Raw genomic sequence first — 23,947 nt, 5'->3', positions numbered from 1 at the left:
TAGGTAGTACAGATACTCCTCGATTTATAATGGAGCCGAAAAACCTGTTGTTAAGTTCAAAATACATTTAATATACCTGTAAACCCATCATAAAGTAGAAAAATCATAAGTTGGGTATTTTTTGTACATGAATGAATGAATGTGGCTGTTCCAATAAAATTTTATTTGTGGACACAAATTTGAATTTCATATAGTTTTTATGTCCATGAAATATCCTTTTGACTTTTTCTAAGCATTTAAAAATGGTAAAAGCCATTTTAATCTTAGCTAATTGCACAAACTAAAACAGGTGGTGGCCCACATTTGGCCTGTGGCCCATAGTTTGCCAATCCTTGGTAAACTATTACCTTAGAGAAGACTTTCCTGACTGCGTTAGTGTATATAAACCCACCGCCCACCCCGTGGATCCTTACTGCCCTGGTATCTTATTTATATGCTATGTGAATATTTTCTGTCTCTCTCCACCAGATTATAGCCTCATGTGGCAGGAATTTTGTCAGTTCTTCACCTGTGTATCTTCAGAGTCTAAAATGGTACCTGGCAACACTCAGTAGATACTTGTTGAATGACTGAATGCCAATCATATTTGAGTTACGGCTATAGACTGCCATCTGGTCTCCCTTTTTTTCAGTCTCTTTCCTGCTCTAGTTCATTATTATACCGTTTCCAGAATAAACCTCAAACACGGTTATGCCTTTTCTACATTTGAGAACCAGTGGCAGCTCCCTGCTGTTTATCATATCAGCTTTAACCGCAGCATCCTAGAATTAACAAAGTTCTGATACTTCATTTGTTTTTTTATCTTGGCCTTGCTGGGGCTACCCCTTTCCAACCTAATCAGTTTTTATTAATTCTTGCATCTTATTTTCTGTTTTTCTTCATTATTCTTAATCATCCATTGCTCATTGCCTTCATTTCCTTCAGAGCTGCATTCTTAAAAACTTTTGTAGGAGGTGAGCTTCCTTGAGAATCTGAAGAAATCTGTTGTGTTTCTTGCCTGACAGATACACATATACACAAAATTTGCCTGTGATTTCAGAGCCATTTCTAAGCTTACTCCTGCTTGTAAGCTTTTCTGCAGTTAAATCCATGCTTAACTCTTCTCCTCCTTACTTAGGAGAGAATTCTCTTCCATTGTGCTTTATAATTCATTCCCTCCCACTGCTGTCCTCACCCCCACCCCTGCCCTTTTTCCATTCTTTACCCTTTTGCTTTTCAGGATTTTCAGTCTCTTCTTCCCTGCTATGTTCCCCTTTAGCATATAAACATAACTTCAGGATAATTCTCCCAAGCTGATCTTTTCCCTACCTTATGCCCTATCACTCCTTCCCCACAACTGAGTTTTTCAAAAGAATGGTCTATACTCATTTCCGTTTTCCCACTTTCTTTTTTTTTTTTTTTTTTGAGACAGAGTGTCACTTTGTTGCCCGGGCTAGAGTGAGTGCCGTGGCATCAGCCTAGCTCACAGCAACCTCAGACTCCTGGGCTTAAGCGATCCTACTGCCTCAGCCTCCCTAGTAGCTGGGACTACAGGCATGAGCCACCATGCCCGGCTAATTTTTTTTTTTGTATATATATTTTTAGTTGGCCAGATAATTTCTTTCTATTTTTAGTAGAGACGGGGTCTCACTCTTGCTCAGGCTGGTCTCGAACTCCTGACCTCGAGCGATCCACCCGCCTCGGCCTCCCAGAGCTAGGATTACAGGCGTGAGCCACCGCGCCCGGCCCATTTTCCCACTTTCTAATCCTACCTCAACCCACTGCAGTTTGGCTCATCTAGACATTCTCACAGTTGTGAGGTGATATCACATTGTGGTTTTAATTTGCTCCTTATGCATTCTTAAAAGTAAGAATCATAATGGCAGTGGCTCATGCCTGTAAGCCCAGCATTATGGGAGGCCAAGATGGGAGGGTCCCTTGAGCCCAGGAGTTTGAGACCAGCCTGGGCAACATAGGGAGATCATATATCTGCCAAAAAAAAAAAAAAAAAGTAGCTGGGCATGGTGATGTGCACCTGTAGCCCTAGCTACTCAGGAGGCTGAGGCAGGAGGATCATTTAAATCCAGGAGTTGGAAGTTGCAAGAAGCTATGATCATGCCACTCCAGCCTGGGCAACAAAGCAAGATTCCATCTCTTAATTAAAAAAAAAATCATGTCTAATTCTTTGGAGTAAACTATACTGCATTTAAATTGGTCTTGGTAATGTCACAAGTTGATCTCCCAATTTTGATATTCTGCTGTACAAGTTTCAGTCTTTACCCAATTGACTACCCCTTGATATGTATTCTTTCTTTGACTATTTTGTACTTGCCACACATAATCTTCTTCCTTGGCCATTCCATGTCCGACTTCTTCCCTGACTTCACATTCCCTTGTATGTAGCTATATAGATATTCCTTAGGGCTCTGCCATCACCCTCTTTCTCTCAGTACTGTATTATTTCCCTGGATGATTTCATTCATATGCATAGTCTTAGCATTCATATATTCATCGAGTCAGATGTGTTTTCTACAGATCATTATTTTCTTTAGACAACTTGGATAAACATATCAAATTCAAATGTTTAAAGTGATCTCCCCTTCCCACTCCTGTAAACCTGTCTTCTTTCTGTCTTCCCAGTCTTGGTGAATATCACCATAAACCTAATCAACCTATGCCAGACACTCACTAGTCTTTATTGCTTCTTTCTACTTCTTTAACCCTTTATCTCAAAACCGTGTCCATTTTGCCTGCTAAATGTCTATGTAATTTATCCTTTTTCCTTCAGTCCCCACTGCCACTGCAGTCATTTTAAAACTGTTCTTCCTGCCTCTACTTCTCCACTGCTGTCATAGCTTTTGGCAGCAAAAATCCAAATCTAATTATGCTTCTTTCCTACCTGGAAGTCACCGATGCACTATACCCTTCAGGGTGAAGCCCATACTTCCTCGAACATAAACTTCAAACTCACAAAAGCATGTAAGATCTTTCATGATCTACCTCCTACCTTTTATTTTCACTTTAATATCTTCTGACCCTTTCCTACATCAGCTAGGGCCTTAGCCATACAGAACTGTTCATAATTTCACTCCATGACATCTTCTTTTATGCCTCTGTGCCTTTGTTTGTGTTATTCTCTCTGCTTGCAATACATTACTCCCTACCATCGCCCTCCTGCCCAGCTTTATCATCCTTCAAAAGTTAGATTAAGTTTTCATCCTCTCTGCAATGGCTTTCCTGACCCTTTCTCCTTGCCTTGGGTTAGTTGTCTTTCTGCTGTGCTCCACATACATTTCTCTGGCAGGTGTCTTCCTCTACCATAGCAGGCAGCACACTATATTCCATTAATTTACTCATCTGTTCTTAACAGATTAGCAGGTCCTTGAAGATAGCAGCTGTCTTTTACCTGTCTTCATACCTTAACCCAATAATGTGCTCACATATGTTTTATTTTATTTTATTTTATTTTATTGGAGTCAGAGTCTTGCTCTGTTACCCCAGCTAGAGGGCTCAAGCAATCCTCCTGCCTCAGGCTCCTGTGTAGTTGGGACTACAGGTGTGTGCCACGATGCCCGGCTAATTTTTCTATTTTTTGTAGAGACAGAGTCTTGCTCTTGCTCAGGCTGGTCTCAAATTCCTGAGCTCAAGCAATCCTCCCTCCTTGGCCTCCCATAGTGCTAGGATTACAAGCATGAGCCACCGTGCCTGCCTATTTTAATAAATGAATGAATTTATTTAGTCTGTCCTCCCAACCTGAGGGCGCATTCTCCTTATGCATTTTTCAGATGTTTTAAAATTTATTTTTAATTGACAACTGATAATTATATATATTTATAGGGTACAATGTGATATTTTGATCTATGCATACCCTGTAGAAAGATTCAGTCAAGATTATTAACATAATCCGTCACCTCACCAACTTATTTTTTGAGGTGAGAATGTGAAAAATCTATTCTTTTAGCAATTTTAAAATATATAATACATTAACTGTGGTTGCCATGCAGTACAGTAGATCATTAAAACTTATTCTTCCAGACTAATTGAAACTTTGTACCCTTTAATCAACATCTCCTTTCTCTCCCCCTACTCCCCAGCCTCTGGTAACCACATTTCTACTCTCTGTTTTCTATGAGATCACCTTTTAAGATTCCACGTATAAGTGAAATCATACAATGTTTGTCTTTCTGTGCCTTGCTTATTTCACTTATCATAGTTTCCTCCACTTCATCCCTATTGTAGTGAATGGCAGAATTTCCTCCTTTTTAAAGGCTGTATAGTATTCTGTTGTGCATATATGCCACATTTTCTTTGTCCATTCATTTACTGATGGGCATTTAGGTTGCTTCCATATTTTGACTATTGTGAATAATGCTGAAATGAAGATGGGAGTGCAGATATCTTTTCAGCATACTGATTTCAATTCCTTTGGATATATACCCAGAAGTGGGATTGCTGGATCATATGGTAATTTTTAATTAATTTTTTTAATTTTTTAAGGAACCTCCATACTGTTTTCCAAATTAGTGTACATGGTTCCCCTTTCTCTATGTGTTTGCCAATACATATCATTCATCTTTTTGATAATAGCCATTCTAACAGGTATGAGATAATATCTCATTGTGGTTTTAATTTGCTCCCTGTGCATTCGTAAAAGTAAGAATCATATTGTCTAATTCTTTGGAATCTACCAGTATTTTCTATGACAGTACTATTATTACAGGAGGTATTTAATGTTTTTTAAATAGTATGTTGCATTTATTTTCATTTTACAAACTTTTATTGGTTTCCAAATTTGTATCAGATATTAGGAACACAAAAATGAACAAGTAAACTGTTCCTGTACTCAAAGGGTAACACTCTAGAGAAAAAAATGTGAACTCATTTTTTTTTTAAATGGGGTCTCTTTGTGTTGCCCAGGCTGGAGTGCAGTGGGTATTCACAGGTGCAATCATTGACACTACAACCTTGAACTCCTGGGTTCAAGTGATCCTCCTGCCTCAGCCTCCTGAGTAGCTGGGACTACAGCCACACCCCACCATGCCCAGCTACATTTAAAAAAATTCCTTCTGTTAATTAATAAATACTACTAATTATGTGTGCAGGTCTTTCAAATGCAACATCAAGACCTTGGTATTTTAGAGCTTGTAGCAGTAGACACAAGGGAAATGTGCCAGCTGAAGTGATAGCTAACTGGAATAAAATCTCAAAGGGGAAGTGTTACTCTTTTTAAACTTATAGCTGCCAAGATGCACAATGTGCCTCCTGGATGTTTCTTCAACTGTAGCTGTTCTCAGTAAGTCTCTTAGTTCTCCTGTGGCTCCCTCATTTGATTGAATAATATATGATGATACCAAAAACTAGAAGCTTGTAAAACAAAAGCATTTCAAAAAACGAGTGCATCAGGAGTGATTTTTTTTTTTTTTTTTTTTTTTTGAGAAGGAGTCTCACTCTGTTGCCAGGGCTAGAGTGCCGTGGCGTCAGCCTAGCTCACAGCAACCTCAAACTCCTGGGCTCAAGCAATCCTGCTGCCTCAGCCTCCCAAGTAGCTGGGACTACAGGCATGCACCACCATGCCCGGCTAATTTTTTTTTTTTCTGTATATATTTTTAGTTGTCCATATAATTTCTTTCTATTTTTTTAGTAGAGACGGGGTCTCACTCTTGCTCAGGCTGGTCTCAAACTCCTGAGCTCAAGGGATCCACCTGCCTCGGCCTCCCAGAGTGCTAGGATTACAGGCGTGAGCCACCGCGCCCGGCCATCAGGAGTGATTTTGATACTGTCTGTGGTTATTGATGTTATTTTCACTTGATTCATTGAAATTAATTTTGTAATTGAAGGAATTTGATTTTTCAAACTCTTACGACTAAAGATTTTGGGGAAAGAATGCTGAGATATGGCTGCTAAAGGGAGTGTTTGAGATACCTACCTCTTAATTAAGTGCTCTGAAGTGCTGAGGGATCTTGCTAGAAAAGAGAGGAAGATAAGAGTCGAGTCATTGTAGGCCATGTTCATCTGAGGCCCGGAGTGGCCGAGTTTGTCTAATAGAGGAATTTTCAAAGTAGCTTTGGAACCTCCACCTTACCCTGGGAAGTGTAGAACGTTGAGTGATTTTTGCCCTGATTATGGTAAAGTGGGAAAAATTTATTTTTAATTGGAAAGAATTTAAGAGCAGAACTAAAAGCTATGCATTTTAGTTGGAGGTAGGGAGGAAAGCATTGAGGTCTTTCAGTTGAAATTTTATCAGATCACTGGTATTACTAGCTGTGTCACATCTAATCACTGCAGGTGATTTAAGTCTTCATCCCCTAAATTCAGTCTGATTTCTAACACTGGACAGTGCCTAGTTATAGTACTGAGATAATACATTGTCACATCCTTTGGAAGAATTTTGAAATTTGTTAAGTATTTCTCTATAAACCAAATACTTATATGGGAGGAAGAATGAATTATTCCAAGATTTCAACAATTTTTTTAATTCCAGAATATGAATTACACAGTGTTTTATCCTTTAGTGACCTTTTGTTTTTTAGAGCTAGGATCTTGCTGTGTTGTCCAGGCTGGAGTGCAGTGGCTATTCACAGGTATGATTACAGTGCACTGTAGCCTCAAATTCCTAGACTCAAGCAATCCTCCTGCGGCAGCCTCCCAAATAGCTGGGACTACAGGCACTCCCAGCTATCCTTTGGTGACATTTTAATGAGACTTTGGTTTTTGAAAAAGAAGACTGAAATTGTACACCTGCCTGTCTTTGCCTTAGATACTTCTTGGGAGCAGGAATCATGTCTTACTCAACTTTGCATTTGGAACATATAGCCCGGGACAAGTGTATAAATGCTTTTTGAATGAATAAGTAAACAAATATTCCCTGAAACGCAGAATTCAGTGTATTTTTCTAAAATGTCTTCATTGTAGTCTGTATGTAAACATTATTTAACACTTATTTGGGGTTCATTTAGGTTCTCTTATGGGAAAAATATTGTTTCATCACTTGCAAATATAACCAACTACTAAAGAAATTCTGCCACTAAAATAAAAATCCTAAATATTAATATTAAGATATTTGTGAGTAAAGTGAATTTATTAGTAAAGGTATGCCTAGAAGTTTTCAGATAACTGGTTACCCTAGAGTTAGGGGTACAGATAATAAAATTCTACATGTTTATTACTTTGGCAATTAGATTTCACTTAGGAAGTGACACTGGGTAGCTTGATTTGTTATCTTGATCACTGGAAGTTAAGTGTGATTTAACAGTATTTTATAGTGCTCAACTTGACAAGGGTGTTTTTCTATCTTTGGAGGTAAGAAAATGTTGAAATCTTGGCTGTCTGGTCTCCAAGGACTTCATTGTCCAGAAGGAATAGGTTTCATGGCTCTTGCTTATACTCTGTCTTGGAATGCTGTGCTCATCAGAGAAGGCCATGTTGAAGGGAAAAGTATGTGATGAATGGCTGTCTGGGCCCAGTTCCCAGGAGTCCTTGGTCATGTGGAGCATGATGTCTCCTGTACCCTCTCTCTTCAGGGCTGTCCAGATTTATGATACCACATTGCCAAACATGGATTTAATTGCAACTCCTTTTGTTGTCTTTTTTGTAGAGGGTAGTATTTTGATTTCTAGGCAAGTCTAAATCCTTGGGAAGCAGCAGTTACCTTGTTTACATCCTCCAGGGACCCTGACTGTCTAAAGGGGAGTGATGGAACAAGATGAGTAGTAGCCTGTGGCTGATTTGCTGCTGATAGTGCAGAGTATACAACAGGGAGGACTTTTGTTTGTTTTGCAGCATCCTCTTGCAGCATTCTTTCCCTGTGCTTTCTTAACTTGGCTTTCCTTGGATATTTTTTTAGGGCTCTTACATAGGCTTGGAAGTAAAAGACTAGAGCTCTTTAACATAACAGTGTCAGCTTTTTTTTTTTTGGCTAAGCTGTCTGGATTCTTTAAACAATGGATAGTTATTTTTAAAAGCGTTCTTCAAGAAGTCAACTTATATTTGAAGTGAAAAGAAAGTTCTTGAGCAGAAGTATAATTCTTTTTGACTACTTATTCTTTTCTTTTCTTATTCCAACTTCAAGACCAGAAGGAAAACAAATTAATGCTTCCTGTCATTTTGGAAAGTACTTGGAAATTTTAAATATTGACAGCTCAGTGGTACTCTGTTGTTTTGGAGCATACTGCAATTAGTATTGTATAGTTATATTTTGTGAAAGTTCAAAATACAGAAAAGTGACCCACTGAGGTTGTTGATAATGAACATAGCAGTGTGAATCTCTCATATGTCTTTTAAAGATTAATAATCTTTCATTACTTGTTGGTTATTGTATGTATAATTGCTTGAATTGTCTTATCATTGCAGCATTGGAGCATAAAAGTCATGCATTTAGCAATGTAGTTCCCTGGTAAGTGTGGGGAAATCCCCAGATGTCTTTGTGGAAAAAATGCACAAATTAGCAGTTTATTCCATGAGGACAATGCAGGAAAAGAATGAATTAATCAGAAACTTGAAGGATCTGAAATGGCCATCATGTGACTTTAATAGTGGCTGAAGAATAGCGATTTTTGTGCTATCTGTGATTTATTCAGTCCCTTTAAATATTTATTTATGGTTTTAGATTGTAAGTATTATGGTAGGGAGATTATTGTATACCCAGTTTAGATATTTAATACATAGTTTCTTTGTAGCTAACTATGATCTGGGGCAAGTTATTTGGCCTCTTAGAGCTTCAGTTTCTTCAACGATAAGAAGGACCACTATATACATATTGCCTATAGTTTTCCAAGTTATTTTACATAAATTATTTTATTTATTCCTTACAATGCTCAAATAAATAAAGAAATTGAGAGATAAAGCTAGTAAATGACTTGTCTAAGATTACATACCCTGAGAAGGCTAGATCTGAGACCCTAAACCAGCCCTTCTTTCCCCAGATCCACTGCTCTCCTCCCTGGTGTCATTTGCCAACACATGAGAGGATTGGACTGGCCTCCTCTAAAATTCTAAGATTCTATGATTTTTTGTTTTTTGTTTTTTTATAGCATTTGAGATAATTTGCCATTGCCTATTTTATTTGCTTTTTTCCTCAAAATGCATTTTAGGGTTACTATTTTAAATGTCTTTTTCTGCCCAAAAGTACATTTTTAAAGTTAGCAGTATGGAATTTCCATTATTATGATAAAATTTTGGATTTATTGGGCTCTTGTGAGTTTTGGCTCCTTTTTTTGCGTAATGTTGTAGCCTATAAATGTAAACCCTGAAAATCATTCCAGAAATTTATTTGGGGTAAGTTCTATATGTCTTAGGTTATGTTTTAACTTATTTTAAGATGAAGAGATAGGATTTTTCTTATTCACAAATGATGTTCACAATAAGAATTTACTTTAGGCTGGGCACAGTAGCTCATGCCTGTAATCCTAGCACTTTGGGCGGCCGAGGCGAGGGAGGATCACTTGAGGTAAGGGATTCAAGACCAGCCTGAGAAAGAGCAAGATCCCATCTCTACTAAAAATAGAAAAAATTAGCCGGGCATAGTAGCATGCACCTGTAGTCCCAGCTACTTGGGAGGCTAAGGCAGGAGGATCATTTGAGCCCAGGAGTTGGAGGTTGCGGTGAGCTATGATGATGCCACTGCACTCTAGCCTGGGCAACAGAGTGAGACTCTGTCTCAAAAAAGAAAAAAAGAAAAGAAAAGTGGTTAGGCAGCTTAGCATCTGACTCTAGCTTTAAACTAATTGAGGAAACAACTCTTCAGCAAAAAATCCACTGTGATATTGTCTATATACATGTGATCTTAGCTCCTGAGAGGAAAATCTAGGTCCTTTAATCATTGGAACTCAGTTTGGGACTTCTCAGTATAAATTGGAGGTTCAAGAAAGTCTGTTCTTCATTCGTTATTTCTTGTTTTATGTGGATTTTGTCTCTGGAAGCTGAAATTCTGTCTTTCTGTGATTCTCTTTCTGGAAAGAGCTCTTAATCTCTGAATCAGTGAATTTCTATTAAGCATTTTGTTTAAATAGACCATCTTTCTTAAGAACTTATCCAAAATAGGTTAAATGAATTCTTAGTATTTTTTTTAAAGGGTAGGTTAGAAGTTAGAGGTAAGGAGAAGTTTTTGCTTTTTGTCTTTTCCAAATATAACTGAAAATAAGGTGTTTCCCTAAGTTATTAGTAAAAGGATTTCACCCTCCATGTGGTCAATTCATGATCCCTTTTACAAATGCTGCTGCCCACCATTAAGTCTCTTATCACAGGGCATTTCAAAATGATGCCATAAAATGCATGTTGAGAATCTCTGGATCTCAAATATACAGAAATCACATCTAAATGTCAATTCCTGAGTTAAGGAACTGACAATTATGGCACTTTCAGTCTCTATTAATATTTAGTAGGCAAGAGATTATTATATTATTTATATTATTCCTTATGTGTCTGTAGACTTAAATACTTGTTGAAAAGTACTTGTTGTATTGGGGCTATATGTCTCTGCCATTTTACTGATTTGCTTACCTGAATTAAAGCTGTCTTTTAATTGTTTTGGGCTGTATCTATAGTTTGAAATTTAGGTCTATTCCATTCCCTGTGTAATATGCACCAAAGATGACATTTCAATGCATTGTTCAGTTACCACACAGCTTCTGTTTGTCTGTAATGAAGCTGTATGGCTGGGTCTATTTATTTCAGTATTAGTTATTTTACAGTATCCATTTGAATGATGTGATTAACATATAGAGGCTAGTTTTCCAAGTTCATTTGTGTCTCCTCTGGGCATTTCTTTGGGATGTGTTCACATTCATGTTTTCACTTCTGATTTTAAAATAATTTTCCTTTGTTGTAGGATGAGCAGTTCTTAGGTTTTGGCTCAGATGAAGAAGTCAGAGTGCGAAGTCCCACAAGGTCTCCTTCAGGTATGGCCAATTAAGCACGTGGTGCCTTTAAGTTTTATTTGTTAGGAGATTGTGGCTTCCCCTTGCCTTCTTTGCATGTAAAGGTGCTCTCCAATACTGGGGGTAGGAAATGGCTTATGAACTAGACTTTATGGGCCTCTTCTGTCAGACCACATTTGGTTTATTCTTTAGTGTGCTTCTCCCTGGGGCATGGGAAGTAGATTTCCACAGAATGATTGGGAAACCTGGTAGGCAAATTAAAGGTAAGCTACTCAGAGCATCTTCAGATTTATACATTTTGTATTATCTGGTAGTATATATGCCTTAGTTCGCCAAATTTCATTATTGAAATTTGGTCTGCTGTTGTCAAAGAACTAAAAACAAAATATTGGCACTGTGTGAAACTATTTTACCTGATCCTTGAAAGGCTGTATTAAAATAAAGAAAATAAAAATGATATGGGGTGTTTCCATTTATTAGCAATATTTGTCATTATTCTCACCAACAAAATATCTAGAATATCTGGAAATTCTAGACATAGAAGCAGTTTCCTAAGAGAAGATCCTCAGTGTAAATAACATTTAATGACTTACAGCATTCAGTTCTATAAAGTAGAGGGCTATAGACTTTTTGATGAAAATATATTCCCCATCTGTACTGCCATTCTGAATTTGTGTAGGGTTTTCTTTGATTTTATGTGGGATAGACAATCTAGTTAAATAATGATATTGTTGGCTGTTTTTGCTCTTTGATGTTGACTTAGTTTGTGATGTTTGCTAGCATTTGAATCTCACTTAGAAGTCATCATATGCTGTGTAGTAATCTAATTCAGACACACAAGTTGACACTTTTTCTGTTCCACGATGGTGGTGGTATTGCATTCTAGTTGGGAGGAGTTAGCCAGTAGTGTCCCAGTATCTGTACAATTCAGACAGTAGCAATGTTCTCTTTAAGTTGTGATGAAATCTTAAAACTTTATAAAGGAAAAGAATTTTAGAGATCATCTGGTCTAACCCTTTGTTTATAGATGGCAAAATGAGGCCCAGAAAATGCATGATGAGTAATTATAACTGACTTGAGAGTTCTTTGGATGTGTTATGGATCAGAGAACTTAGCAACGGTGCTGGGACTCTTCTCTATTTTGCTTCTTTTACTTGTCTATCATAAGCTTCTTTCAAAGTAGGATAGAAGAGGTTTTCAGAATTGATAAAGCCCTCTGAGTTGCGAGGTGCAAGTCTACCACAATGATAAGGAATCTTGTGATGTACTTCTGAACAGAAATTTTATTTTGTTAATTCACAACTCTTTCATGATGGGTTCCTCTTAAGTTTCTTTTCTGGCTGTCAGTCTACCTTGAATGTTGTCTTGTTTTTTTTTTTAAAAAAAAGCATGTTAATATGCTTCTTATTTAAGAAATGAAACATAGTTTCTCTGCTATCTCCTAGTCTGTTACTTTTGTTGTAATTAGAATATCTTGAGAATGGATTTGTGAATCTTGAATCTGTTAAGGGAAGTCTTATCAGTTAATTGATGAGGAATGTATTTATATTTAGACAGCTCAACAATAAGACCCTTGTTGATTTCTGTTATGTTAGAGAGTAATTCCATTGTAAAAGTGTTCATCATAATGGTGTAAATTTCTTTGGTGCCTATCAAAGGAGGTTTTAATGTCAGAAGAATGTTGTCATATAAAACAGTGGTCCCTAACATTTTTGGCACCAGGGACCGGTTTCATGGAAGACAGTTTTTCCACGGATTGGCTGGGGGGGATGGCAAGTGATGGAGAGCAGCTGTAAATACATACGAAGCTTTGCTCGAGAAGCTTGCTCACCTGCTTGCTCACCTCCTGCTGTGTGGCCTGGTTCCTAACAGGCACACAGACTGGTACTGGTCCACGACCCAGGGGTTGGGGACTGCAGATTATAAAACAGAAAAGTTAAGAGGGAAGAGAAGATTTGATAAAATAGGCAACGCTTGCTGCATTTTAATATATTGGTTTATATAAGTATTTTAGAAACAGTCTTGTTTTCTTAAATCTCTTGATAAGTAGTAAACTGAGCTGATTTATAAATTGCCACATTCCTTTTATCTAGAACAGAAATCTGATTCAATAAATTGTCGCTTTGCTGTTGACATCAATTAAGGTTAAATCTTTTTGTAACTTGGAACTAACTAGTTAAGAACCTCTAGGTAGGGCAATAGATTAATGGGCACATCATTATGTCACTTCACTGATTAGTTCACATGCCACTGAGTTCAGTGATTTTATTCTGATGTCTCATTCAGGAATATTTTCCTATACAACAGAACTTTCTTAGTTTACTTTGGCAAAACAGATTGAAATATAGGACTCTGAGCTGCCCAGTAGCCTTTTCCTGTGGAAGTTGGTATGTTGTTGATTGAAGAGCACCTTATTCAAGTTTGTTCAAAGCCAAAATTCTGAATTAAAAAGATGGGATGACATGACTTACTAGAAGCATGTTCTTAAATGTTAATCTTGGTGGCTAGAATACAGAGAGGTAGTTTAGATTTTTTTTTTTTTTTTTAGTAATTCCTTTGAATTCAGGGAAAAAAAGTTGTAGGAAAATCAGTTTTGTAGATTAATTGTTCAATTGAAAACCTTTTATTATTATCTTGATTTTTGTATCAAAAAAGTAATGTTCTTTCAGGTGGAATGTTATTTGCTTGACTTCTTTGAGGCAAATTTTTGGTGAAAAGAAACTAAGCATAATTAAGATGTTTGATTGACTCATTAGACTCGAGTTCAGTACAAAAATGGCCTTTGCTAAATTATATTCAGCTTAGTTAAGACCTGAACTACACAGCTAAATATATGCTCTTCATTGTTTAATTTCTGTATACAGTTAAAACTAGTCCTCGAAAGCCTCGTGGGAGACCTAGAAGTGGCTCTGACCGAAATTCAGCTATCCTCTCAGATCCATCTGTGTTTTCCCCTCTAAATAAATCAGAGACCAAATCTGGAGATAAGATCAAGAAGAAAGATTCTAAAAGTATAGAAAAGAAGAGAGGAAGACCTCCCACCTTCCCTGGAGTAAAAATCAAAATAACACATGGAAAGGACATTTCAGAGTTACCAAAGGGAAACAAAGAAGATAGCCTGAAAAAAATTAAACGGACACCTTCTGCTACGTTTCAGCAAGCTACAAAGATTAAAAAATTAAGAGCAGGTAAACTCTCTCCTCTCAAGTCTAAGTTTAAGACAGGGAAGCTTCAAATAGGAAGGAAGGGGGTACAGATTGTGCGACGGCGAGGAAGGCCTCCATCGACAGAAAGGATAAAGACGCCTTCGGGTCTCCTCCTTAATTCTGAACTGGAAAAGCCCCAGAAGGTCCGGAAAGACAAAGAAGGAACACCTCCACTCACAAAAGAAGATAAGACAGTTGTCAGACAAAGCCCTCGAAGGATTAAGCCAGTTAGGATTATTCCTTCTTCTAAAAGGACAGATGCAACAATTGCTAAGCAACTCTTGCAGAGGGCAAAAAAGGGGGCTCAAAAGAAAATTGAAAAAGAAGCAGCTCAGCTGCAAGGAAGAAAGGTGAAGACACAGGTCAAAAATATCCGGCAGTTCATCATGCCTGTTGTCAGTGCTATCTCCTCACGGATCATTAAAACTCCTCGACGGTTTATAGAGGATGAGGATTATGACCCTCCAATTAAAATTGCCCGATTAGAGTCTACACCGAATAGTAGATTCAGTGCCACATCCTGTGGATCTTCTGAAAAATCAAGTGCAGCTTCTCAGCACTCCTCTCAAATGTCTTCAGACTCCTCCCGATCTAGTAGCCCCAGCGTTGATACCTCCACAGATTCTCAGGCCTCTGAGGAGATTCAGGTACTTCCTGAAGAGCGGAGCGATACCCCTGAAGTTCATACTCCACTGCCTATTTCCCAGTCCCCAGAAAATGAGGGTAATGATAGGAGAAGCAGAAGGTATTCGGTGTCAGAGAGAAGTTTTGGCTCTAGAGCAACTAAAAAATTATCAACTCTTCAGAGTGCCCCCCAGCAGCAGACCTCCTCCTCTCCACCTCCACCTCTGCTTACCCCACCCCCACCATTACAGCCAGCCTCCAGCATCTCCGACCACACACCTTGGCTCATGCCTCCAACAATCCCCTTAGCATCACCATTTTTGCCTGCTTCTGCTGCTCCCATGCAAGGGAAGCGAAAATCTATTTTGCGAGAACCGACATTTAGGTGGACTTCTTTAAAGCATTCTAGGTCAGAGCCACAATACTTTTCCTCAGCAAAGTATGCCAAAGAAGGTCTTATTCGCAAACCAATATTTGATAATTTCCGACCCCCTCCACTAACTCCCGAGGATGTTGGCTTTGCGTCTGGTTTTTCTACGTCTGGTACTGCTGCTTCAGCCCGATTGTTTTCGCCACTCCATTCTGGAACAAGGTTTGATATGCACAAAAGGAGCCCTCTTCTGAGAGCTCCAAGATTTACTCCAAGTGAGGCTCACTCTAGAATATTTGAGTCTGTAACCTTGCCTAGTAATCGAACTTCTGCTGGAACGTCATCTTCAGGAGTATCTAATAGAAAAAGGAAAAGAAAAGTGTTTAGTCCTATTCGATCTGAACCAAGATCTCCTTCTCACTCCATGAGGACAAGAAGTGGAAGGCTTAGTACTTCTGAGCTATCACCTCTCACCCCCACGTCTTCTGTCTCTTCCTCATTAAGCATTTCTGTTAGTCCTCTTGCCACTAGTGCCTTAAACCCAACTTTTACTTTTCCATCTCATTCCCTGACTCAGTCTGGGGAATCTGCAGAGAAAAATCAGAGACCAAGGAAGCATACTAGTGCTCCAGCAGAGCCATTTTCATCAAGTAGTCCTACTCCTCTCTTCCCTTGGTTTACCCCAGGCTCTCAGACCGAAAGAGGGAGAAATAAAGACAAGGCCCCTGAGGAGCTGTCCAAAGATCGAGATGCTGACAAGAGCGTGGAGAAGGACAAGAGTAGAGAGAGAGACCGAGAGAGAGAAAAAGAGAATAAGCGGGAGTCAAGGAAAGAAAAAAGGAAAAAGGGATCAGAAATTCAGAGTAGTTCTGCTTTGTATCCTGTGGGTAGGGTTTCCAAAGAGAAGGTTGTTGGTGAAGATGTTGCCACTTCATCTTCCGCCAAAAAAGCAACAGGGCGGAAGAAGTCTTCATCACTTGATTCTGGGACTGATATTGCTTCTGTGACTCTTGGGGATACAACAGCTGTCAAAACCAAAATACTTATAAAGAAAGGGAGAGGAAATCTGGAAAAAACCAACTTGGACCTCGGCCCAACTGCCCCATCCCTGGAGAAGGAGAAAACCCTCTGCCTTTCCACTCCCTCATCTAGCACTGTTAAACATTCCACTTCCTCCATAGGCTCCATGTTGGCTCAGGCAGACAAGCTTCCAATGACTGACAAGAGGGTTGCCAGCCTCCTAAAAAAGGCCAAAGCCCAGCTCTGCAAGATTGAGAAGAGTAAGAGTCTTAAACAAACTGACCAGCCCAAAGCACAGGTACTCTTTTCCACCTTGCCTATTAAAACCAACGGTTTATTGAGTCCCTTCTGTGGGCAGATTTTAGGCTAAGTGTTTCAATTATGCTCAGTTATGAGAATCAGGAAAAGTATGGTGGAGGCAGTGGATTTTGATAGGTAGAAAATGGCAAGGCATATCATTCTAAGTAGAGGGGCCAGTGTGGGTAGAGATGGAAAAGTATGAAGCCTCTTTGAGGAACAGCGGATAGCTGGATTGGCACATGTGGGAAAGTGGTGAACTAAGGCTGAACTAAGGTTGGGACCATACTGCAGAAAATGCTGAGTTATTTATACCTCATGGGTTTGGTGTAATGGAATCTGTGACTTAATTTTAAAGGTACATTTTTATGGTCAAATTGTTTTACTGTCACTGATAGAATAGAAAACTCCTGGAGAGGACCATTCTCTTTCTCTGAGTAGTGAGTAATTAGCGCAATCGATAATTAGGTTTTTGCAGAATACAAGTGAGAAGCACTTAACCTTAAGTTGTGAAACAAAAAAGCTGTAGTTAGTTAGGATGATGTGAAACAAAGTTTTACAAAGAAGAGCAATGTTTTGGGGGTTTTTTTGTTTGTTTGTTTTTTACAAAGTGAGCCAGTCACTGGTCTTTTCTGAGAAAATTTGCTGGTCTTTAGGTTCCTTTAAAAAAATTATCGTATAGTAGATGCATATTTGTGCCAAGATAGCAAGCTAGGTTAAGATGGCCACTGACTTAGGTTTTTAATGTCATTTAGCCTACAGCCAGGTTAACATTTAATAATTCTGCCAGTTGAGAATTCCAGCAGGAATATGATTGGATTTATTCTTGACACCATGTTGGTTGTTTTTTTTTTTGTTAACCTCTTAGTGGTAGGAGCAGTGGCTCTTTAAAATGTGAGACATTTCTATTTGGAGCCATGGCCTTTTATACTTCCATTTAGAGGTTATTTTCCCCCTACTTCTCTGTTGATCAAGGAAATATAAGAAGTAGTCTGTAGTTAGATAAGCCCTATTTATACCAGACTGAACTTTTTGATAATATAGACTGACAGCTTGAATTTTGAAGGGAATTTTAAAGAAGTAATATAATTGAGAGTAGAAACTTAGTTGTTTTCTATTTTTGATTAAAGGCCTTTTTTTTTTTTTGCTGCTAATTTTAGGATGCAGAAATAGTTGATTTCTGTATATTGATATGATTTATCAGCTGGGAATAACTAGGGTGTTTTGGTTCTAGGTATGTTTTGATTCTAGATCATAATTAAATTGATCAAGTATACCTTGGCTTTATTTAATTATATTTTTAATATGTATGATTGTTATTGTTTTTGGTTTGCCTCATATTCAGGGTCAAGAAAGTGATTCATCAGAGACTTCTGTGCGAGGACCCCGGATTAAACATGTCTGCAGAAGAGCGGCTGTTGCCCTTGGTCGGAAACGAGCTGTGTTTCCTGATGACATGCCCACCCTGAGTGCCTTACCATGGGAAGAACGAGAAAAGATATTGTCTTCCATGGGGAATGATGGTAGGTCAAGGAGGTCAACCTTGGAGTCTGTGCAGACTTTTGATTTGTTTGCTGATCATTCTGGGATGCTCAGTAGGCTCTTAATAGTTAGTCTAGGTCCCCTGAAAACCAGATGGTGAGAGAAGATTAAATGCACAAAGATTTTATTAGAGAAAATGCCTGAGAAAGAATAAGGGGAGGTAGCCAGGGAAGGCTGGGAGAGCTGTCAGACTGATACTTATCTGACCCCCATGAAGGAAAGGGGGAAGGAAGGTTGGGCAGAACCTTCCTAGACTGCTGTGGAGTGTAGGAAAGGTTTGGCAAGGCTGTCGGGAAGTCTTTGAGCAAAAGTTGGCTGTCAGAGGAGTCTTGTGCCTCTCAGAAAACAGACCTACTTTAGTATCCCTGCTGCATCAAGTCACTGCCTGGAAGCGACCCATGGTAAGTGTTGCCTGTTTGCACCACTGGATTTCAGAGCAGAGCAGCAAGGCCCTGGATCAGTTATGCTTTCTATAGGTGGAGTTCTGTGAGGCATTCTCATGGCCACCATATAGTTCTTAAATGTGGGCTAGCCTCTCATAAAGGTTTAGAGAATCTTTAGAAGCATTTGGTTCATATTCTTGATTTTAGGTTAGACTATTTTATTTTCAGTGTTTGGATTTTTGTTTTCATCAAGCTGGAAGTTATAGTCATTTTTAAACGTTTAAATAATTATTCAAAATAGGCTGAGTTCTACACATGAATATTTTTATTGTAGTGTATTTCATTTTTGAAGTACCAATTAAAATGAGGTTTGAATGTGTCTAATGATAAAAAGGGATTTTGGGGATGTTCCCCCTCTACTTCCAAGAAGGGATTTGACACTCCCTCAGAACTAATGACATATTTCTTTAACAGACAAGTCATCAATTGCTGGCTCAGAAGATGCTGAACCCCTTGCTCCACCCATCAAACCGATTAAACCTGTCACCAGAAACAAGGCACCTCAGGAACCTCCAGTAAAGAAGGGACGGCGGTCAAGGCGTTGTGGGCAGTGTCCCGGCTGTCAAGTGCCTGAGGACTGTGGTGTTTGTACAAATTGCTTAGACAAGCCCAAGTTTGGTGGCCGCAATATAAAGAAGCAGTGCTGCAAGTGAGTGGGTGTTTTACTCTGAGCTGTTGACTTCTCAGCAGTGAAGATTACTTATTTATCCCATTTGTTGAAGAGATGCATCAGGAAACTGAGTGTGATTGTACTGAGTTGCAAGATTAGTTGCATAATTGGATTTTGTGTTGTGGTTAGGTTTGGACTATGCTTAAGTAAGAGATACTCTGAAGCAATGTTATCTACTAGAACATTCTGCAGTAAATGGAAATGTCCTGTTGGAACAGTAGACACAATAATGGAAATGTTCAGTTCAATATGGCAGCCATTAGCCACATGTAGCTATTGAGCACTTGTCATGGTCAGTGTGACTAAGGAACTACATTTTTTATTTCATTTAATTTTAATTAACTTAAATTTAAATAGCCACATATGACTAATGGCTCCCATATCAGACAGTGCAGTTCTAGAGGGTTTCTACTTAAAACTAACAACTTTATGCATAATATTTATTGGGTCAACTGAAATCACTTATATCTATATGACATTCAAGAAACATTGGCGATATCTTGCAAAAATCTCTGTGCTCTCTGATTTTCTCTTAGAATATTTTTATGCATATGTAATTTTTGATATGGAATTTTTTTATTACTCTATTTTAATCTCTCCTTTTTTAGTCAGTATACTTTCTGCCATCTGGGATAATTTGTTTAAAATGAATCAAGCAGTTTGCATAAAGAGAAATTTTCATGATTGAACATCTTGTAAACTGCCTGGCACAAGGAATAGATATTATCAATAGATATTTGCTGAAGAAATGAATGAATGAAATGAAAGTGATTCATATAAAGCATAATTGGGAGAAATGCTGCATTATTTACTTGAGAGGAGACAGTTTTTAGGGGAGAAGTATTTCTGTGCTTTGGTTTGGTCTGGCCTTAATCAAGAATTTTAGTCCCATTAGTGGATAGAAGTGAGATAATTCACAGATTGCAAAAAAGTATGTGATAGCAAGGTAAAGTTGCACCAAATTTAAGGGTTGAAGTAGATTTGGTGTGATTCTAGGCTCCAAATTAAGTTTGAGTTTTATTAAATTTAAATTGAGGGGTGATATATATATATATGTGTGTGTGTGTATATATATATATGTCATGTGATATCATGATAGTATTGTAGTGGCAAAGGACTTGTTTGATCATTTTAGTCCATTTTACTTCAGATTACTATATGAATATCAGTCTCATAAGAGAGCAGTACTGATTTGACTACAAAAAATATTGACTGATCATTTTGTGTATAGCGCTGGTTAGTATTGGATTACAAGAAATTTGAGTCAAAATTTGAATCAAAAATAATTTTATATTTTCTCCTTTTAGATCCTAAAGGTAGGTGAAATTGCTGATCCAAGGATTCAAATGCTCAGATTTAATCTGAGTAATGAGTAGTCCTTTTTTCAACTATAAAAATGAATCTGAATAAAGATTCACTGATTTTTGCAGACAAATGAATTCTTGTTTCAGTTGCTTCTCTTCTAAATGTAATTTATTTTATGATTTATCCTTTATTATCCTAGGATGAGAAAATGTCAGAATCTACAATGGATGCCTTCCAAAGCCTACCTTCAGAAGCAAGCTAAAGGTAGTGTTGTAAAACGGTCTTCCCCCAAATGCTCCCTGCTTTAATGCAATATTGATTTTAAATACTGCTCTTTCCCGGGAGTTGGTAGTTGTTGAAGCTGGGTAATAGGTTCATGGGGGTTCATTTGACTATGTCCTATATTTTTGGGCATGTTTGAAATTTTCCATAATGAAAAGAATTTTTAATTCTTACAAAAATTATAGTTCATTCTATTTCCTAGAGCAACAAAACTGCACCTATTTCATTTGATCAGCTTGGTATTAATATGAACCTTTCATTGCTATCTTTATTTTTATTTTTTTTATTTTTTAATTTTTGAGACAGAGTCTCACTCTGTTGCCCAGGCTAGAATGAGTGCCGTGGCATCAGCCTAGCTCACAGCAACCTCAAACTCCTGGGCTCAAGCGATCCTTCTGCCTCAGCCTCCCGAGTAGCTGGGACTACAGGCATGCACCACCATGCCCGGCTAATTTTTTCTGTATATATTTTTAGCTGTCCATATAATTTCTTTCTATTTTTAGTAGAGACGGGGTCTCGCTCTTGCTCAGGCTGGTCTCGAACTCCTGAGCTCCAAGGATCCGCCCACCTCGGCCTCCCAGAGTGCTAGGATTACAGGCATGAGCCACCGCGCCTGGCTTCATTGCTATCTTTAGCCGCAGGAAATGGAGAATAAGATTATGTTACCTTTCTATAGTTTTTTTTTTTTTTTTGTTAAGAGACACGGTTGCTGTGTCACCCAGACTGGATTGTTGTGGTGTGATCACAGCTTACTGCTGCCTCAAACTCCTTGGCTCAAGTGATGCTCCTGCCTCAGCCTCCCAAGTAGCTGGGACTACAGGTGCATGCCACCACACCTGGCTAATTTTTTCTATATTTGGTAGAGGCTGGGGTCTCACTCTTGCTCAAGCTTGTCTTGAACTCCTGATCTCAAGGAGTTCTCCTGCCTCGGGCTTCAATACTTCTATTTTATTTTATTAATTAATTAATTTATTTTTGAGACAGAGTCTCACTCTGTCACCCGGGCTAGAGTGCCATGGTGTCAGCCTTGTTCACAGCAACCTCAAACTCCTGGGCTCAAGCAGTCCTCCTACCTCAGACTCCCAAGTAGCTAGGACTATAGATGTGCACTACCACACCTGGCTAATTTTTTCTATTTTTAGTAGAGATGGAGTCTCGCTCTTGTTCGGGCTTGTCTTGAACTCCTGAGCTCAAATGATCCTCCTGCCTTGGCTTCTAAGAGTGCTAGGATTACAGGCATGAGCCACTGCACCCAGCCCAATACTTTTAAAATTTTTTTTGCTTGTAGATAGATGATCTTGTTGTTTTTTTACCCGTAGCTGTGAAAAAGAAAGAGAAAAAGTCTAAGACCAGTGAAAAGAAAGAGAGCAAAGAGAGCAATGTTGTGAAGAATGTGGTTGACTCTAGTCAGAAACCTGCCCCACCAGCAAGAGAGGATCCTGCCCCAAAGAAAAGCAGTAGTGAGCCTCCTCCACGAAAGCCCATCGAGGAAAAGAGTGAAGAAGGGAATGCCTCTGCCCCTGGGCCTGAATCCAAACAAGTCACCACTCCAGCTTCCAGGAAGTCCAGCAAGCAGGTCTCCCAGCCAGCACCAGTAATCCCCCCACAGCCACCTAGCACAGGACCACCAAGAAAAGAAGTTCCCAAGACCACTCCTAGTGAGCCCAAGAAAAAGCAGCCTCCACCACCAGAATCAGGTGAGTGAGGAAGGCAAGAAGAAATTGCTAAACCACAAGTACTAGCAAAGAAGCACTGATGTATTAAACAGCATTTGGAAACATGAAATGTATAATTTTAAGTCTTCAGTTCCAGCTTTTTAACTATTATAATAATAAAGAAATAGAAGCAAAAAAAAAACAGTTAAATTGGAGATATTGTATTAATTTCCTGTTTGAAGCTTGGAGTTAATAGTTTTTTGTTTTTTCTAAACACCCTTTCTTCACAGGCCAATCGATCCTAAAGTAGTCATTGCCAGCATCTGACTGATTTATTTTGAATTCTTTAGGTTCAGAGCAAAGCAAGCAGAAAAAAGTGGCTCCCCGCCCAAGTATCCCTGTAAAACAAAAACCAAAAGAAAAGGTGAGGAGAGATTTGTTTCTCTGCCTTCTCTGCCATTCCTCAGGGATATGTTCTATTCTGTAGGGAAAAGCCTTATCCTTGACAATTCCATGAAATTGTAATTCTGCTTCTATGTAAATGGTGCTGAAATTTCTTTCTTTTTTTTTTTCTCCCATTTTGAAACAGGATCTTGCTCCGTCACCCAGGCTAGAGTGCAGTGGCGTCATCATAGCTCACTGCAGCCTCAAACTCCTGGGCCCAAGTGATCCTCCTGCCTCAGCCTCCCAAGTAGACTACAGGCGTGTACCGCCATGCCCGGCTGATTTTTCTATTTTTGTAGAGATAGGGTTTCAGATTTGGGCTTTAGCCCATTTCTTTTTTTGTCTGTTCTTTATTGCTTTTCCCTTCTTTGTGGCCCTACATGTTCTAGTCTAGGAATCTACTTACTCTGCAGGCCACTTGGCATAAATGTTTTTTGCCCTCAACATCCTTTCGCAATACTTGTCTGTAAAAATCATCTTATTTATGAGAGAGAGAGAAGATTTAAGAATATTCTCAAGATTATTTTTCTTTTTATAGGACACTTATGTTGGAAACATGTTTTTCAGTTCTATTAACAATATTTGTCATTTGCATGATTGTCTATTGCAAATGTGAAAGCAAGTAGGCTGTGCTTTTGTTCTATATTCATCTTCTGTCTCCCTAGGAAAAACCACCTCCCGTCAGTAAGCCCGAGAATGCAGGCACTTTGAACATCCTCAGCACTCTCTCCAATGGCAATAGTTCTAAGCAAAAAATCCCAGCAGATGGGGTCCACAGGATCAGAGTGGACTTTAAGGTAAAGGTGCCTAGTGATCGTGTAGTATATTGAGTGTCATGAACTTTAAAGAAAGAAAATGGTGCTATCAAAGGTGTTGAAAGAAGCAATTAACACCAACTGGGGGAATGAATAAGAACTACCATTAGCAGATAGGGTCAGGGCTATGAGAGCTTTAGTTAGTGTTATGAGGTCATTGTTCGTGAACTGACAGAAGAAGGTATTGAAACATTCCTTCCATCCTGAGCAGTATCTGAGGAAATAATTCCTTCACATAGCAATTGTCGTACTGCAATGATTGCTTGGATTAGCAAAACTCTAAGGGATATTCAGTCCCAGTATATCTTTGTAATATATTTAATATGAATTGAGCTAACAGGTGAGTCTTTTAATAATTTGTGTTTGAGATTAAAATTTTTAGAAGCAGCAGCTATTTTCGGACTCATTGAAATGTGCTTTT

At 38.6% G+C, this 23,947-nt stretch overlaps 1 protein-coding gene across 3 annotated transcripts in view; it reads left to right on the top strand.

Moving 5' to 3' along the window:
• Positions 1 to 23,947, top strand: part of KMT2A (lysine methyltransferase 2A) — a 79,797-nt gene that overhangs the window by 16,879 nt on the left and 38,971 nt on the right. For 2 of the 3 annotated variants that reach the window (XM_045556364.1, XM_045556365.1), the window contains exons 2-9: positions 10,805 to 10,874; positions 13,718 to 16,371; positions 17,716 to 17,893; positions 18,770 to 19,004; positions 20,530 to 20,594; positions 21,932 to 22,309; positions 22,618 to 22,691; positions 23,377 to 23,508. In XM_045556364.1, coding sequence (XP_045412320.1) covers positions 10,805 to 10,874; positions 13,718 to 16,371; positions 17,716 to 17,893; positions 18,770 to 19,004; positions 20,530 to 20,594; positions 21,932 to 22,309; positions 22,618 to 22,691; positions 23,377 to 23,508 — 3,786 coding nt within the window. Of the gene's footprint in view, positions 1 to 10,724; positions 10,875 to 13,717; positions 16,372 to 17,715; positions 17,894 to 18,769; positions 19,005 to 20,529; positions 20,595 to 21,931; positions 22,310 to 22,617; positions 22,692 to 23,376; positions 23,509 to 23,947 lie in introns of those variants that run through there. The other variant, XM_045556366.1, reaches the window with a different exon arrangement.

Source organism: Lemur catta, chromosome 7 (genome assembly GCF_020740605.2).
Source record: "Lemur catta isolate mLemCat1 chromosome 7, mLemCat1.pri, whole genome shotgun sequence".
NCBI classification, from domain to species: domain Eukaryota; kingdom Metazoa; phylum Chordata; class Mammalia; order Primates; family Lemuridae; genus Lemur; species Lemur catta.
This window is presented reverse-complemented; position numbering and strand designations above follow the sequence as displayed.